Source organism: Strongylocentrotus purpuratus, unplaced genomic scaffold (assembly GCF_000002235.5).
Source record: "Strongylocentrotus purpuratus isolate Spur 01 unplaced genomic scaffold, Spur_5.0 spur5_scaffold_3, whole genome shotgun sequence".
In the NCBI taxonomy this organism is placed as follows: Eukaryota; Metazoa; Echinodermata; class Echinoidea; order Camarodonta; family Strongylocentrotidae; genus Strongylocentrotus; species Strongylocentrotus purpuratus.
In genome coordinates, this window is record NW_022145609.1 from 39,609,960 (window position 1) to 39,628,475 (window position 18,516).

The 18,516-nt window shown below is 36.3% G+C and overlaps 2 protein-coding genes across 5 annotated transcripts in view; one reads left to right on the forward strand and one right to left on the reverse strand.

Moving 5' to 3' along the window:
* Positions 1 to 6,317: 6,317 nt before the first annotated feature.
* On the forward strand, positions 6,318 to 8,710 carry LOC763411 (tctex1 domain-containing protein 2). Its single transcript, XM_003726762.3, has one exon. The coding sequence runs from the start codon at positions 7,199 to 7,201 to the stop codon at positions 7,733 to 7,735; it is 537 nt and encodes a 178-aa protein (XP_003726810.1). The 5' UTR covers positions 6,318 to 7,198; the 3' UTR covers positions 7,736 to 8,710.
* A 4,758-nt stretch (positions 8,711 to 13,468) lies between these two features.
* The window catches only part of LOC576444 (sperm flagellar protein 2), a 62,364-nt gene continuing 57,316 nt past the window's right edge, over positions 13,469 to 18,516 (reverse strand). For all 4 annotated transcript variants that reach the window (XM_030996862.1, XM_030996860.1, XM_030996861.1 and 1 more), the window contains 3 exons: positions 16,353 to 16,484; positions 15,507 to 15,713; positions 13,469 to 14,770 (listed from right to left, as the gene is read on the reverse strand). In XM_030996862.1, coding sequence (XP_030852722.1) covers positions 14,699 to 14,770; positions 15,507 to 15,713; positions 16,353 to 16,484 — 411 coding nt within the window. In that variant the 3' untranslated portion in view covers positions 13,469 to 14,698. The remainder of the gene's footprint in view (positions 14,771 to 15,506; positions 15,714 to 16,352; positions 16,485 to 18,516) is intronic.

Sequence of the window (18,516 nt, forward strand, 5' to 3'; positions counted from 1 at the left end):
ATGATCGCAAAGACTTTCGAAAAATTAACTATATATGATATTCCTCTAGCCCTTGTACACATCCCATAAAAATCATGTATGGATTAGGGACATGTACGTCATAATGTTCGCATATTACGTAATATACGTCATTGTAACGTTCTTGAAAAGACGGACAAGGCTATTAAACTTGCTTCCGGTTAATTTTCAGTAGGCTTTGCTATCGTGAACATTGTTAAAAGCCAACCAATACTTTGAACACCACTTAATATTTTTAAGAACGTGATCTAATCACATTTACCCAGATTGCCTAATTCAAAGATATTTTAGACATCCCATTGACGTTATGGTAACGGCTAACAATGGCCAATATTAATATGCCCTTTTTAAGATCGTTAACTTAAGAGCTACTTTAGTAATTGATATTGCGCCGAGCAAAGACATTCCACCAAAATGAAGAAAACGAAAGCACACAAAAGAGCTGTTTACACAATTTTATGCCGAGGGAATTCGTCGCGATTTGTGTGAACGGGCCTCCACATAAATCGATTTTATTATCTTCCTTTTATGTTGTTGCAAATAATCTTGAACAAAATTAACATACAAACACGTGTACTTTGCAATCGTCAAAAGCTGAAAAATACTTAGGACACCGTATTTTGATATCGCTAAGAACGTGATCAAATAACATTTGACCAATAATGCCTGAGTCAAATATGATGTCGTCATGGTAACAGTTCATAAAAGATAGGCCTATTATTAATATGCCTTTTAGTTCACTTAAAAAGCTAATTGATTTTTGCGCGGAGCGTGAATTCATTGAAGATATTCCAATATAGTTAAGCTCTGTTCACATTATGCTGCACGAATCCACCTCAATTTGTGGGAACTAGCCTTCAGATAGATAGAGAATAGAGACTTTATTGACTCATTCGACCCCCTTCTGGGGTATGAGAGTACAACACATGTACATGTCATGATAATGAAACATAATAAAGAATACAAACAAAGCTTAATAATACAAAGAATACAGAATACAACAAAACAACAATATAAAAGTATAATGATAAATAGGAATGATCTAAACCTAGCCTATGCTAAACATAAATACAATATTATACAATATGGCAAGCATACATGAAAAGTGGAAAATACCACATGGACAATCTAAATACAAACACAAAGAAAAGGAAAGATAAAAACAAAAAATAATTTTACAATTTTTTTTTTTTTTTAAATACATTATTGTCTTAACTAAAAAAGAAATTATAAGTTTCATTTTTGTACATGTAAGTGAGTTGTGATTGGATTGTTAAGATATATGCAGACTAACAAAATACGCCATAATCGTCCATTGGACAAACAAAAACATAATGGAATATTATAGTATTAATGACTGCTTTGAGAGAAATAGTTGTTTTATTACGCTCAAGGGAAGGTTAGAATTGTGGAATAGCCCAATTCTAACCTTCCCGAGAGCGTATGAAAACAACTATTTCTCGAATATTAAAGCAGTCATTAATACTTTTATATGCCGAAAAAAAATAGACTAAAAAATGAAAAATTAAAAATATTAATCATTTTTGTCGAAGACGGGAGTCGAACTCTTGCGTACATCAAGAGGTGTACCGAAAACCAACGCTTAGACCACTCGGCTATGGCCCGCCGTTAACATGCTTGGCAGTTTTCTCTAATATATACATTAAAATGAATTGAAACCGGCTTCGCGTGTGATGAATGCTTCGCAAAAGCTCCATATACGGACTCTTCTTTTACTTTTGCAATGCATATTGGCACGAACTTAGATCAAGATCTATCGGCAGATGTTGTTTTTTTGTTTTTGGAAGTTTATTTTCGTCTTCATGTCAACAATGCAAGATAAAATTGTCGGTAAGATCGATCGAGATTCAATTGTATTGAAATTACCGACCAATCCTTCGCACACATACGGCATCCTCCATCGCTCAAACCATTTTTTAACATGTAAACCTATGGGGTAACCATGGAGGCTGACCAACTTTTTTTAATAACCATGGTTATTAAAAATATTGAAATGTTTTATGCATGGTTACCGAGAATTTTACAGGAACAGTTGAAGTTTATGAATGCAATTCGACCAATCAGATGGCTGGATTTCTTAAGTGAGGTATATAAAATGTAATAAGACAAACAAAACAAAAAGTATACTAACAAAAAAAAATGAACAAAAGAACAAACAAACCATCAAAACTATACTTGACCTAAAGAAAGACTGTACTACAGATCAAGAATTGTTGGTTGCTTAATTAACCTACCACTTCGGGTTGTAACATTTCTTTTTATGGGCGACATATGATTGGATTGTTCAGATTTACATGTATATAGACGAGCAAAATATGACATTATTATCCTTAAGAAGAGTACTAATTTCTTCAGCTGTCCTATACCGGAACATGAAAATAAATTCAACATGTGTGATGTGCAAGGGCGTTTAAGTATTACTTTGCGACCTAAATATAACTCTCTTTCCTTTCTGAAAAAAGGGCATACAAAAACATAATGGAATTCATCACCAGACTCATGCATATCACAACATGGGCATTCAATACTAATTTCATTAACAGCTTCTTTGAATCTGTTATTATTAATTGGTAAACGGTGTGACCTACATCTAAAACGGCTCAGTGTTATTCTATCTTTTTTACTCAGCAAAACTAAATACCTTTCAAAGAGACAATCCTCTTTAAAGATCCTATAATTTAGGCACACACTGTTTGTCCAAATTGTTGCCATCACATCTTGTTTTGAAATATCGTTTAATCTCAACTTCAGAGTGCTCAGTATCCAACTATTGCTAAATCCTTCCCCTTGCTTTAGCCAAACAATACCAAGACCAGCATGGTTCAATATTTTTTCAATACAAGATAACCACTTGAAAGAAGTAGACATATCTACATTCTGACTAATTAACCTTTGCAAAAAATAAAATTTGACTGAATATTTAGAGGGAGAACCTTTTACTATTCTTAACCAGAAACTAACCATTCGATGTTTGATACTGTTAGCTAGCCATGCCCTCCCAGTTTCTCCATATATCATACAATCTGGTGTAAATTTATTTACACATAACGCTGACCTGAGAAATTTTCTATGGAATATTTCAATTTGACTCAGATCTTCATATCCCCACACTTCGCATCCATAAATGAGTATTGGTAATACAAGTTGGTCAAACAATTCACATTGAATATCCAGTGGCAGTTTGAGTCTTTGAACCTTTAATGACATAGAGAAGAGGGCTTTCCTGGCCTGTGATACCTGTTTTGAAATAGCCTTTTTAAAACTTCCATTATAATTAACCTGAACCCCAAGATATACAAAATCATCCACAGCATCAATTTCATCTTCTCCAAATCTGAAAACTGGAAATTTACGTACTTTGCCTCTTGAAAATATAAGTACTTTAGTTTTCATAGCATTAACACTTAACTTCCAAATTTTACAATATTGAGACAAGGCATTCAAAGCCACTTGCAATTCCTCTGCTGTGTCAGCCAATATTAGGGTGTCATCTGCGTACAACAATGTGTATAATTGTAAGAAAAGATCTTTGTTTACTTCTTTATCTAAAATGTCAGCACATACATTTTCAACTAAAAATTTGAGACCTTTAAAGTGTTTACTGAGAAAATCCTCGTAATCATTAAGATATATTGCAAAGAGCAGTGGTGATAAGTTTTCACCCTGCCTAACACCAACATCGCATTGAAAAGCCTCATACATTTGACCATCTACTATCACGCACGATTTTGCTTGAGAATACATATTCTTAATAACTGTGAACACCTTACCATCCACCCCTGACCTCAATAATTTGTGCCAAAGTGAAACCCTATCAACCATATCAAAAGCTTTTCTATAGTATATAAAAGCGCAGTAAATTCTCTTCCGTTTAGACAAGTAAAATGTCAAGCAGGGATTTCAAAACAAAAATATGGTCTGTTGTAGAATAGCCAGCACGAAAGCCAGCCTGTTCTTCTCCAAGCTTGCATTCATTTTTGAAATAAATTGTTATCCTATAATTCAAGATGGAAGTAAACAATTTTCCCAAACAGCTTAAAAGTGTTATCCCACGATAGTTATCTGGATCTGTATCCTTTCCTCTATTTTTGAAAATAGGGACTATACTACCTAGACACCAGTCTTTTGGTACTAGACCACTCTCCAGTATTACATTAAAAAAAGCAGTAATACAACCAATTACAGCAGCTGAACAATTTTTCAAAAACTCATTTCTAACCAAATCTACACCACATGCCTTATTATTCTTTAGTTTCTGGATAATCTTTATAACTTCATCAACCGAGATAGGGGCATTCAGCTCATCATTGCCCATTGACTGGTCAAAATCCACATAATGTGTTTCAGATGCTGCACATTGCACATTATTCAAACTACTAAAATGATGCACACAATCATCTAAAGAGACCTTGGCTGGACAAGAGCTACGCTTCGGTCCATCCAAAATTTTCCAATACTCTTGAGGACTATCCTTTTTAAGTATATGAAGATTGTTGTGCAAGAGCCTAGTGTACGCTTTTTCCTTTCTACGTAGCAATTTCCTATAATCTTTTGCAACAGCATTAATTTCAGCCATTTTTTGTTCTTTATCACTCAAAGTTAGACCTTTGCACTGTCATTTAATTCTATTTTTTAGATTGAAATAACTTGATCTGGCATGCTGACACTCTGTGTCAAACCATGGTTTCTTCTCCACGATAAGTTTCCTAGAATGAATTTTCTTACAGACTTTATCCTCACATATACCGACTTCCTTTGCCATCTTCAAAAATGAATTTGCCAATACAGTACTAAAATTATCCATATTACCTTGTGTCGATGACTTCTCAACCATTTCCAATGCATTCATCAGTACTGGAATACTTTGATCAAGTTTCAACTTAAATTCAGATGCCTTCTCTTTAGAACACTTAAATGAAGTGTATTTCACTTTTTCGGGAGCATCAACCCTATTTTCAATTTTTCTCAATTCAACATCTTCATTTATAGGAATCAATTTATTTGAAAACATCAGATTCTATGGACAATGTACATCTGAAACACATCAAAAATGTCAACCTCAAAATGAGTAATATATTGAAATAAACTAACAGATGCAATGACATAATCAACCACACTTTTCCCTCCATTTTTATTGTAACATGTGAAGCTACCAACACCCTTATCACTACCAAATCTCCCATTCACTATCTTCAAGTCAAAACTCTGACAAATGCCAATAAGCTGTCTACCATTATTATTAATAGAAGAATCCATATTATGCCTCCTAGTATCATATCCATCATCAGTAAGCGAGCTCTTAAAATCAACATTATCATTTGAAGAACAATAACCTGAAAATTCAGAAATAACATTATCAATTACCATAAAGTCGTCAAGTAACCCAGTCCTTGAATTAAAGTCCCCTACTAGGCTGAAGGGCACATTATATGTGCTTTTCAAATATAATAGGTCCTGATAAAGGTGATCAAAAACATCATTACTATGATAAACTGACCCTTCACAAGGCAAATAAACTGCTCCTGATATAAACTCAAAGCCTAAACAAAATGAATTAAAATGAATCCACATAATAGATTCTTAATTTTTGCAAATAACCTTTAAAAAATATTTAAACAAAACTATACATGATCTACATGAAAAAGTTGTTTAGTAGGATTATTCATCGTAATTGGGGTCTACCTAATACATAGAAGGGTCTGCTGAGAGCCAGAAGGACAATCCAAACAGATTAGGATTATTATTTTATAAAAAAATAGAGCTGTAATTCTAATTCGGGGGAGGGGGGGGGGGTTATTATTGCAGTTATAAACCTGGAACTATAATACATGCACTGCATGGGAAAGTAATGTCAGAACCTCTGCTTGATTTAAGGTGCATTGTTACCGTAGACGGCATTCTCCCCAGACAGAATTACATTTTCAATTAGGTGCTCATCTTTTGACAAAGTACAGTCCTTTATGCGGGGGGTTAGCCCCCAGGTAGTTTGTGACAAAAGGGCCTCCAAACCCTCGGCCAACGGGGTCTTAAAGCGAATTAAACACATTTTTGTTTGTAGGAACAACGATGCGTTAAGCGCACACTCGTATGGATTCCCATTAAAAGGTCTCCCCCCCCAAAGCTCTTGTACTTTTGTGAAGCGAAATAACGAATTATAACTTAAATCTTACGAATCGCAAATGAAAAGTTTGTATAGTTGCCGTGGTAACGGGCATTAGCCGCGCGCCGAAAAAAAGGGATGAGTGTGCGTATACTTTAATAATACAAAGCCGAATAAAATCATTATACTTTTACACGTGTAAATCATCGGTTGAAGTAGCGGAAACGTTTTGTAGAAGGGTGTTCGTGGCATGTTATCGATTGTTGGTCGTGTGAGTGAAATAAAAGCGAATTGACTTCCCACTTCGAAGTCGTTGTATTAGACAGTCTGCAAACAATATTGTTGACAAGTGACTCGCAGAATAAGTTAAATGATTTCACAACTGCCTATTGAAAAGGAGGGAAGTTAATGGATGTGACTCGATCTTGATTTTGTAGAATCCACTTTATTCGGCGTCGTTTTGAATGATTTGAATTTAATTTCATGATATATTAGGTCTATTAAATTTGGAATTCGGTGCATCGGAATATGACATGATTTGGAGCAATAATTCTCATGATTGCCGTTTCTTAGATCATTTCACCATGAGCATTATATCGACATTGGGATTGGCGAGAGAGATGCCCACTGCAAAGTTTTCTTGATATATCGTCTTGTAATATCTCCTTAAAGCAGACGTGAATCTTATCAGATTGGTGCTTAGACTGTTCATGATATTGCTGACCATACTGGGAATGGTTCTGTCATTATTCATACATAACTTCAACAGCAGTCTAGGTATAACAGGATAAAACGACTTTTCATCAGCACTTTCAAGAAAGGACAGGACGGTGTAAAGTCGCCCATCACTAAAAGGTTGACATTTCGAAACAGTTTCTAAAAACATGATATGAATTATAGTCATTGGGCTAGCTGCATAATTTATGTATAAACATCATTTTGAAACAAGAATGGGCTACACAAATCTTTAAACTTCTCAGTGACGATGAAAATCTTCATACTTTCGCAAATTTGATGTCTTTCTGTAAACTTCACATTGTGAGTACAAGAATATAAGAGATGGCGACGAAATTAGAGAACGAGGCCCCATCGCGATCGTCGATGTCGTCGCACACAGGCAGCGGGCTCCGATTGGCAGTTGGACAGCCCGACACTCGTCGACACTCGAATGCATCGGCGAGGCGTGGATCATCGCAGCCACCGGGATCGAAGACCAGCGGTACCGCAAGCGGGACGGGCCCGAAGCTCGAAAACAGTTACAAAATGACGCCCGACGTCCGCTTCAACTCCAGCCGCGTCAAGGCTCTCATGTTACAAACTCTGGAAGCAAGACTCGAGGCTGTACAGTACTGCCCCACTACTGTCAAATCGCTTACTAAAGAATTAAGTGACACGATTAAAAATCATGTCAAGACGCTGGGATTTTCTCGCCATAAATTGATCAGTAATGTGATTATTGGGCCAGTAACGGGGCAAGGAGTCCGGGTGGCTAGTCGATGTGTCTGGGACGATAAACATGACGATTTCGCATCGGCGTCTTACCAAAACGAGTCACTGTTCGTAGTAGCTTCGGTGTACGGCGTATACTGCGAATGATGTTGCCGTGGTTACTGACTAACTGTTGCAAAGCTGACTCTAGAACAACATTCTTACTTTACGATGTTTCAAATTAATTCATGCAATAATGAACTGATCCACTTTTGGTAGACAATCATTGAAATGATGCAATATACAAATTGTGGTTATGGTATAGGCCCATGTCGTGATGATTGACGTATCACGATGGTGATGTTATCAATCATGGCATTAGGCGTGAAATGAAGTATCATAATCTGATTTTATTATAACTTATTATTATCAAAAGGAGAAAAGTGTTTACCATTCCCATCCTTAAGATATATAGTATAGGCCTATAGCTACATATCACAATTAAGTAAATTAGTTTTTAAATTAATGTAATTCCTGTATACTACTGAGGGTAAATCTTTGAACTCGTGTGGCAGTTGCAATAGTCTTTTTTTCCCCTCAAAATTTAAAAGGAAACTATCATAATAATTGTAGATTGTAAGTGAACATGTGCCATGCTCTCATTATACTTCAAGTCCACAAAATGTACAGTTAAAGGAAGTTATTCGTAACAATTAAGGGGATCCCCCAAAATGAGCATTATGTTTAAATGAGGTAAATACCTGTATATTTTGGATCCTATATAAGGACGTAATGGGGTCATAGTGCAAATTTATGACTGTCCAATGTTCACTTTATGCATACAATCACTGTATCCAGCTGGCTTAATACAGGCCAACTGCTATTTATACTTTTAATGACTGAGCCCAAAAGTTTATTAACATTCGTTTGCATTAATATCATTTTGTTCATCATTACAATGTATCAAAGGCCTCTTTAAATTATCTGAAGTTACAACAGCACGTGTGGGCCTATTTACATTATGAATTAACTTTTTAAAAAACCACTAAGTATAGCCAATGAAATATACCAACCCCAAAAGCAAAACACAGTTTACTAACTGTTGTTAGTAAGTTTTGGGTGATTGAATCTGTGTGGGAGGGGGGGGGGGGTGTATCCTACAGGAGTACTTTCAGATTAAAAAAAGAGTGGCACTGATGTTTTCACACTCCTGAAAATTAGGTTACTTGCCATCATGAATCATAACAGGGTATTGTGACAGAATGATATGTAGATGTGTTCACTCAAAAACTATTTAAAAAAGAGATATTATTTTGTTCTTGATTGGCTGCCTTTTATATTTTGTAGATGGAAGTGTATTGGAACTTTCTGATGCTTTTATGCTACTTGCTTATAATGTTGCCCCCTCTACCCACCCCTTTACCGTTAACCCCAATATCATTATGATAAAAAAAAAAAAAGATGCAGAAACCAATAAATCAAATCAAATCAAATCAAATCAAATCAATTATAAGTAGCCTGTAAGTAATTGTCTTTCGAAAAAAGGAAGAACATTTGATGGGAGGTTTACAGACTCCACCCCGCCTTCAACAATATTGCATAGGCCTATTGATATAGACTAAAAGTATGCTGTTTTGAAAAATTACACCTGAGTATACAATGACATGTTTCCCTTAATTAACATCCCGTTCTGAAAGATCATACTTGTGTTTAAATGACCTTTTAGACTCATACGACGGATTGATTGGAAAATTAGCACTTCATGCAATTCTATCCTAGTTATTTTGTCATCATTTCTTGGACCCGTTTCTCAAAGTCTTTTTTCGATGACAAATCTGCTGATAACCAGTCAGGAAAGCTGTGTCACTGATGATCAGTTTTGTGATATGGGGCCCTTGTCACAGCGTGTGTCTCGTAAATACGAGAGTCCGTCATTGGCCTCTGCAAAATATTGTGTCAGAATAATTCTGTTTTTCACTGGATTGCCAATATTGCAAAAGTTTTTGTTAAAAGTGTTGGAATTGTTTGGGGAGTTAGTGTTAATCAATTTGATACAATCCATCTAATAGGCGAGAATATTAACGTCAACATACTGCAATAAATAAAGTATATATCAATTTCGTTAACGTATAAGGAGTTTGTTTGTGTGTTTGTTTTGCTTATTATTTTACCTTTTTACTCCTTTTTAATAGCTGTTCTCTGATCTTTAAATGTAATGAGTTTCCTTAATATGTAGTTTTATAATAGATCAAATGGATCTGTGTTACCTTAGAATTGTTTAGTACTTCATAAACTACAATTTACATGTACCCGACGAAATTATTATGATGTGGGCATATGAATATCGAATTTGTCTAACGTTGCTTCATTGGTCTGCCGAAACAAAAAAGCCCCCCTAGACACAGAAAGGGCATATTTTATAGGGAAATATTAGAGGCTTGTTTGATTTTTTTTTAAATAACATCAATTACAACGCTGTTTCTCTCAAAGAATGTCGTGAAATACTAAAGAGTCGATGAGGACCATTGATTAGTCTGGTCTTTGTAGTAAATATATAGCATTCGCTATAAATGCCTAGCCTTCTTTTACAATAGACATAACTACGAAAATGGATGGCTTGTAAACAATAATTGGAAAACTGGAGGGGGAAATGTTAATTTACATCTCTAATGAAGAAGGAAATAAGAGAGATATTGATGAGGAGGAAGAAGAAGAGGAATAGAAATAAGAGGAAAGGATATGAAGACGGAAAATGAGATGAACAAGAAAAGAGAAATGGGAGAGAGTGCGAGAGAGAGGAGAGAAAGGAGGGTAGCGAGAGTGAGAGTGAAAGAGAGAGAGAGAGAAAGAGAGAGAGAGAGAGAAAGAAAAGAGAGAGAGAGAGAGAGAGAGAGAGAGAAAGAAAAGAGAGATAGAGAGGAAGAGAGAGAGAGAGAGAGAGAGAGAGAGAGAGAATGAATTATAGAGAGAGGGGGAGGGGTGAAAGATTCTTGTCATTAATAGGTGTTCTAAAGTTTCGTATTACCAGATAACTCCCCAAATAATAATAGGCCCTATTTTCTATGAAGAAAAAAACAAACAATTTGAGAACAAAACAAAACAAAACAATAACAACGCTACTTATAACAGACCTTATCTTCAAATTGTAGAACAATGAATCTTCCATTCCACTATCAGTGTCATATTGGTTTATAATAAATCAAATACATGGGGGCAACTTCTGCGCTTTAAATTCTCCACTCCAGTACCCCCAGAAATCTCGAAACAAATTATGTTCACCTTTATTGTTTTCCTTCTTCGCCATTTCCATGTGATGGAGTAGCAAAGTAACACAATTTAATTGTACATATGATGTGTGGTCTAAAGTTTGATTCTGACAAAGTTTATTTTATTTTATCCCTTTTAGCATAGACCTGCAACTTCATAATAGTGCAAGTAAATGTTCTTCTTTTCTCATGTATAACTCAATATCATACCACAGTCATGATACGATTCTCAAGCTGTCTCATATTTATAAGTTGTCGTCAAAGCAAAAACACTACGAAAACTTCAATGCCGTTTTCTTAAACTCAGCATATGATTTAAATTTAATAGTTTGAAATTAATGTTGACAATAAGAAATGTGGTTTATTTGTAAGTCTGATCCATTAGGTCGAAATCTGTCAACTCTGAAATTAAAGGAAATGTCGGCACTGTCGTCGTCGTTGTTGCTTTTATCGTGGGCGTCCACTAAGAAAATGGCTTAAGTATGAAGTCGTTCTTGCTTAGGAACCATGTCTATGCTTTAGAGCAACTACTCATAAGCCCACATCCATTTTTAATCATCATTACGACAACACGTTTTTATACTCCATAAACGGTATATACCATATCATTCAAACATTAATGAGATCATCATTCTCCGTGAACAAAATGTCAGAATGAATCCCTTTTGTTACCGGAAAAAATAATGGAATAACAAGCATCGATCATCTTTTGAAGCTGAGTAGCCTATTCTACCTTACATCTTCTAAATCAATACCATTAAAAACACCTCGAGACTAGACGGTGCAGACGACATGAGCTTAGAATCGATATCGTACGTCACATACGATTAATCTTTTATCTATCCGTGAGCGCGCCAAGTAACACGTGGATAGATATAAAAGATTTGACGGAGGAGGGGAACGGATGTTGCTATGATGACAATAAACACCGGGCGTGATCTATTCATTGTCATCTATACGGCCATGGGTGCCCCCTTTATCTGTCTGTCTCTCTGTCTGTCTCTCTGTCTGTAAATCTCTCTCTCTCCCTCCTTTGTCAATGGCATTTATCATTTTTGGTATCTCTAGCCTATACAGAGGTGTTGTCTGGTGGATAAGCCTCCGCAGTGGCGGATCCAGGGGGCCTGCCCCCCCCCCCCCCCCGGGAAAAAAATGTGTAAAAACACGTTAATTTTACCTTTTTCTGGAGATGGGCCTCCTCCCCTAGCGCTCAAGGAAGGGGGGGGGGGTGCAATTTTTCAAATTTTCAGGAGTAAAAAAAAAAGAAGAATTTAGTGCTCACTACCCCACCCCCCCTCCCCCCCCCCCCCCCCCCCCCCACTGAGTGAATTATCGGCCGGCTGGATCCGCCCCTGAGCCTCCATCCTATGCACCACCCGGCAAACCTGACATAGCACTAATGTCCTTTGGCAAGACATTAATCTACATTTACCACACTCAACCCAGGTACAGTAATTTAAAGTGGGTACCTGGTAGGATTTATCCCTTAAATGCACCGAGCGCTATGGTTGCCGGAGGTGACACCATTAGAAAAACATTAAAAGTCCTTTGGAAGCGCACAGAGACATTCCATCATAATAATAAATAATAATGATAATAAAACGATGTCTATACAGCGCTTCCCACCAAAGTCTGTAAGCGCTATGTATTATGCACTATACTAGAGCAGACTTCATTATAACACCTTCAAGTGACATACATCGTATAAGTATACCCCCACCATGACAGCACACACACTATTTACAAAATACTGGATAGAATGGTAAATATCTAATGACCATTTTCATAATGCAACCAGATCTAATGCATACCTCTTTTTGAAGTACCTCAATAACAATTATTTCATTCATCTGTAATGAATAATTGTAATTCATAAGTCAGAATGCGAACTGCATACATTAGCTGTTGCCAGGTAGGAGGAACATTATGGCTTACCCTACCTACAACACGTAACGTATGCATTTTGCATTCTGTCTATTGAAATACAATCGAAATATTTGATTGCAGGCACTTTACAATGAAGTATGCATCAAATTTGGTTACATTACCAAAATGGTCTATTGAGCAAGACTTTCAATCCACGTTTTACAGTGCATTTTTGCACCATCTTCTGAATGTAATACAGTATATTATGCAGACTTCACCATATTTGATGTAAGTTAATTTGTGAGAGGAAAAAGGTTTACATTCTACTATTAAATCGAGAATAATCAACATAAAATCAACATTACATGTCTCCCTCTCTCTCTCTCTCTCTAAGTGCCATATCGATTGACTTTGGCGATCATGCTGTTCCACAACCCTTGGCTCCTAGCCTTCTCTATTAGCACCACTTCCTGTTCTTTCACTCATCTCTCTTCCAACAATTTTTGCAGACTGTCCATGCAAAGCATCATCCTTCTTCCTACAATTTTCCCTGTCAAAGCAAGATTCTCTAGGCCTTCTTTACGTGTAGTGTGACCCATGAACTTCAACAGCCTAATCAACATCTCACGTATCATTTTCCTTTGCACTCCAGCTCTTCTAAGAACTTCTTCATTACTAACTTTGTCATTTGTCATTACATGTAACAACAACATTAACAGAAAATATTAAATAAAGAAAACAAGAGACAAAAGACACAATCACAATTTTGTTTTTTGGTTAAAGCAATAGATTACTCTCACTTTTATTTACATTTGAAACAAATGGGTGCATAGAAGAGATTTCAATCAAATATATCAAACATATGAATACAAAATAAATCAAGGCTATTTTAAGTACATTTTTATACTTGTCTGAATGTATTATTAGGATGGAATCAATTTGATTTTACAATTATTTTATATATAGGTCTTTATTTAGCGTTAAACAACTTGAACTACGGACAGACAAATCTTAATGATACAAATAAATTAGAAAATGGACGGGATGCATAGGTTAAAATAAATATAATCTTAGTTTCAATTCTTTAAAGTTTACAACAAATCATGCCTATCTTATACTTAATCGAGATATATCTCCCAAATTTAGTGAAAGTGCAATGTAGTGTTTCACTAAATATACACACTAGGCATTCCAATATGTAGCTAGTTCATTTAAACGCTGTACTCAAACAATATCACACAAGTATTTACACAAAATGGCTAACTCTAGAAAATATCTCCTTGGATTGTAATATCTACAATCATCTTAGCAAATGGATGTTAGAAAATGGGTTCCCTTTTGTCAAGTTATAATGCCCAGGAATGTATTGTAAAACAGTTCTGTTCTGCATAATCACATTTCTGTAAATTCTCTGTGGTAACAGAAATATACTTCTTTATTATATTTACATACATATGCATTCAGTTCTTATGTAGATACAGTACGTTAGTAATCAGATGATATGTTAGGTGCAGGTACAAGATTGATGTAAATTCTACTTTTCCCTCTGTTTCAACCAACAACGAAGCTAAATATTGACGGTTTGAATATGACTACAAGATCCCCCCCCCATTCCCTTCTTATTGATGATTTACTCACAACAGTCCCCATTAATATTGACTAATAAGTCAGGAATGTGTATTTTCACAAAATCTCACAATTTTCCATAAAGCTGTTCATATTTATATGTGTCTCATTGTCATTCACCTTCCTTACATTCAAGGTTTATAGAATGTTTAAGTTACATAGAAAGAAGATATCATTTGCTCAGGGCCAGAAGGATGTTTACTTGTATACAGGAGCACAGAGTTAAAGCCCTTCTGGAATTCAACAGATGACAATTTTCAGAATTGTTTTAAACTCTCAAAAAAAATGAATGACATTTCAAGGCGTGTCACAAACCTGTGCCAAATTAAATCTTCTATCATCAGTAGACTCAAGGCATCTGGTCTGGTTGGGTCTAGGACATAATGCTATGGGCGTCATTGTCGGTAGGCAGAATGGCAGGGGCGGTGAAAACATTGCTGAAATCCTTTATAAAGAAATCAAGAAATAACAGCAAGATGTTAAGCAAAGATACATAAAAATGAATGTATGCTAACAATTTATACCAAAAGCTCAAATAATGATATTCAAAGTCAAACTCACTAAATATTACCATTTATTATGCTCCATATGATCTATTTCACATCATACCTTTCATTCTACAAACTAACACTTGTCTGACATAACCCTTTTACACTGCCCCTATCAAACTGATACTATACCCCTATCACATTGCCACTAATCTCATACTATCCATTTTACATTTACAATAATCTAATGAAACCCTTTTACAGTGCCAATGCTCTGATACCACCCTGTCACACTATCTTTAATCTCATACCACCTCTTTCCCACTGCTACTATTCTGACCCTCTCTCTTTCTCTTTAGGCCTGTCCTCATCAGCTCGAGTTTGACAAATAACCTGCTATTTCCAGACTCGGGATATTATCCTGAAGCTCAAAATTGAGTCTTCACCAGACCAATATGCTCATCACAACCTAGCTCGGACGGGTGCAAATTAGCCCGCTTTTTCACAAATAGCGGGATATTTTGGAAACAAGACCAAGATTTCTCTGGATATTTTCTCGACCAAATATCCAACTAATTGCAACTGCAGCCTGATGAAGACGAAGATGAACTGGTTAATTTGCGATCGGGATAGTTGAAATAAGGGGTTATTTGGCAAACTCGGGCTGACGAAGACAGGCCTAGCATGACTTACCGGTGCCTTGTATCGGTGACACAGTGAGAGGCAATCCTGGATGATTGGGTGCTGGATCAGGGTGTAGAACGACACCGGCTCCAGCTCCTCCGATCCCAGCTCCCGGTAGACAGCCGCCAGACGCTCCTGGCCGAAGGTATCCTCAGGGTCAGAGGTCACGCTGAAGCGATGGCTGTCACCCAGCGATGGCTGGCCATGGTGAAGGACCTGGATAATGAAAATGTGAAATGCGTTAGTATTTTAAACTTCAGATTCGCCTAAGCTGAACAAAAAATATGGATCCTTCCCCCCTCACAAAAGAATGCCTCTTTCGGAGATCGATCTAAAGTTTAGTATAAAGTAATCTATGCATTCAATATTTTGTTCATGTTTACTTTATGTTTATAGTGTGTTTCCTTATATATTCCTGTATATCATTAAGCTCCTCATATCTTTTGTATTGTTAGAGGATACAAGTTAGCATACATCATTCTGCTTTGATTGTGAATAGTTAGGTAGCCTTCCATATCATTGAAAACCTTATCGGCAAAGAGTCCTGGGCCTGTTGCATTAAACTTACCATTGATGGTAACTTTGCCATCAGTGGCAACTGCCATGGTAACAGGGCTCAACAGCCAATCAAAATCAAGCTTTCCATGGTAGTTACAATTGATGGCAAATTAAGTTACCATCAATGGTAAGTTTTGTGCAACGGGCCATGGCCATGGACATTGGTTCCAGACTGTTGAGACAAGTTGTTTTGGGAAGTCAAACCAAATGCCAAGATATATTCCACCTGCCCATTAGTCAGAAGAGACAACCTTGTCATTTTTATTGTTATATTTCTACCATACATGTATGACTCACCTGCACCAGGGCACTGAGAGGGACGGTGGCACTCACAGCAGAGACCGGTACCCCTTCTTCAGGTGGGCCGAGGCTTGGTTCAATGTGTCTTGGACCAAGAGTCAGGTCTTCACCAGTCATGTTCTCAACAACCTAGTCAAGGGTACAAGAGAAGGAGTGATGTCATTGAGGAATTGTTGACCAATGAGTACCACTTCCAAAACTGATTGAATGACACAATCTTCCATAACAACTACTCCATATTCAATTTCTAACATTTACCAAAAATTACCTTCAATTTTAGAGACCACAGTATACCTAAGCATGATATAATCCCTAACCCAATCAAAACCCTTACCCTATATTTCTGATAAAAAGCCTAAATAGAGCGAAGGTCATAGATGTGTCACATCACCAAAATAACTTGTGAGTATTATGGTAACATCCCCCCCCCCCCCGAAAAAAAAAACATATATCACCATTTACTATTTCATACCATAGAATGTTAGGTTTATTGGGTGGTATTCTCTTAAGTTAAGCCGGGACTAAGTCCAGACTAAACAAGAATTTTAGTTCACACTTCTATGGAATGCTAGGTTTCATCTTCCTCCTTCAATATTCATGACAAAGATAATCTACCAAAAACTTTGTTGAAATTCAGTTCATACTCATATTATCTTTTTCTTCCCATTTCATCGCAAAATTAATTTTTGAACACTCTTCATTGAAGGATTAAAATAATCTGTACAGGGTAAATTAGTTTGCAACAGGCACTCCATAGAAGTGTGAATTAACTAAGTATGCGCTAACTTAGTACGCGCTACCGGAATACCACCCATTACCTTTAATGTGGTTTATAACCATATATACAGAGAATGTGTTTATAATACAGAACAGGGCTGAATACACTAGATTTGTTTTCACCCTTAATCCTTATATTTGAACAATTTTTTTTCAAAATTCAGAAATGTCACATAGTAAGATTTTCTTTATTTCATTTCTAGAAATCCTGCTAGAGCTTCCATATTGCTTCTCAAAAATGAGATATACAATATTGACAATTCTATTTATAAACTATAATTGATACATATTATGTATTAATAGTGTATGCTGCATGCATTATCTCTGTGTACATGGAGTTTGATTTGATGAAATTGAGCGGTATATGGGCACTGAGTGAGTAATCAGCAGGAAAACAAATTAAAAGGTGCACTTGACTTAATCAGAGGTAATATGCCATGCTACAAGTCCTACTAAATTCATGCTCATTTAGGATTTGAACACAACAATATAAAATGCAAAATGATGATGAAATCATAGAGAGGGTGCATGGAGAGAAAATAGTGATCAATTATAAAGACTTAAAGACACCATGCAGATCGATAGAAGAAGCCTGAAAGAGGACACATAAAATACAAAAAATAAAGCAATATCGTTGGAATTCACCAAGCTGGACCCTGTCTTACAAAGAGTTGCAGTTGATCCAAATCAATCGCAAGTCCTCTAATCAATCGCAAGTTTGCAATAAATATTGATTCTTTCACGGTAAGACGGCCCTGGTGTACCCATATGTTATGCAGTAGGAATATATAGATGTGCACATGTGTACCCGGCCAAATGATTTTTCACATGAATGGGTGACATTAACAAGACTCTGAATGATGTGACAATATGAGTCCAGAGATAATAGCAGCAGTACATTATCTAGTGGATCAAAAACTGGAGAAAAGATTTCCAAAGCTCTTTGAAAGTGCAAATGGTTAATATCATATCATGTGATGTGTGCTTTACAAGAAAAGAATATCATTATGAATTTCTTAAATAAGCAGTGATAATATCATAATACACAGTATCACAAAGTTTGGGGGTAAGTTTCCTTTTTAAGAGTGCATGCATGTCTATTTACAGAACACCAGATAGTTGATGTTTCTGTGTTTTGTTTGTACCCCACCCCCTTCCTGCCCCCTTGAATCTGCCTAACTGGTGAATCCACACAGATACAAAAACAAAGATATGCAAAATGAACCAGATTCCACCACCAAGGTGTATGTATGAATGCAATGGAGAGTGAATGGATGGATACATGTGAGAGCAGATAAGAACATGCAACCCATGCGAATTATACCCATGCGAATTATACCCATGCGAACTATACCCATGCGAATTATACCCATGCGAATTATAC

Bases quoted from the DNA above. Each gene is read 5' to 3' on its own strand.
- LOC763411 (XM_003726762.3), top strand. From the start codon at position 7,199: ATGGCGACGAAATTAGAGAACGAGGCCCCATCGCGATCGTCGATGTCG.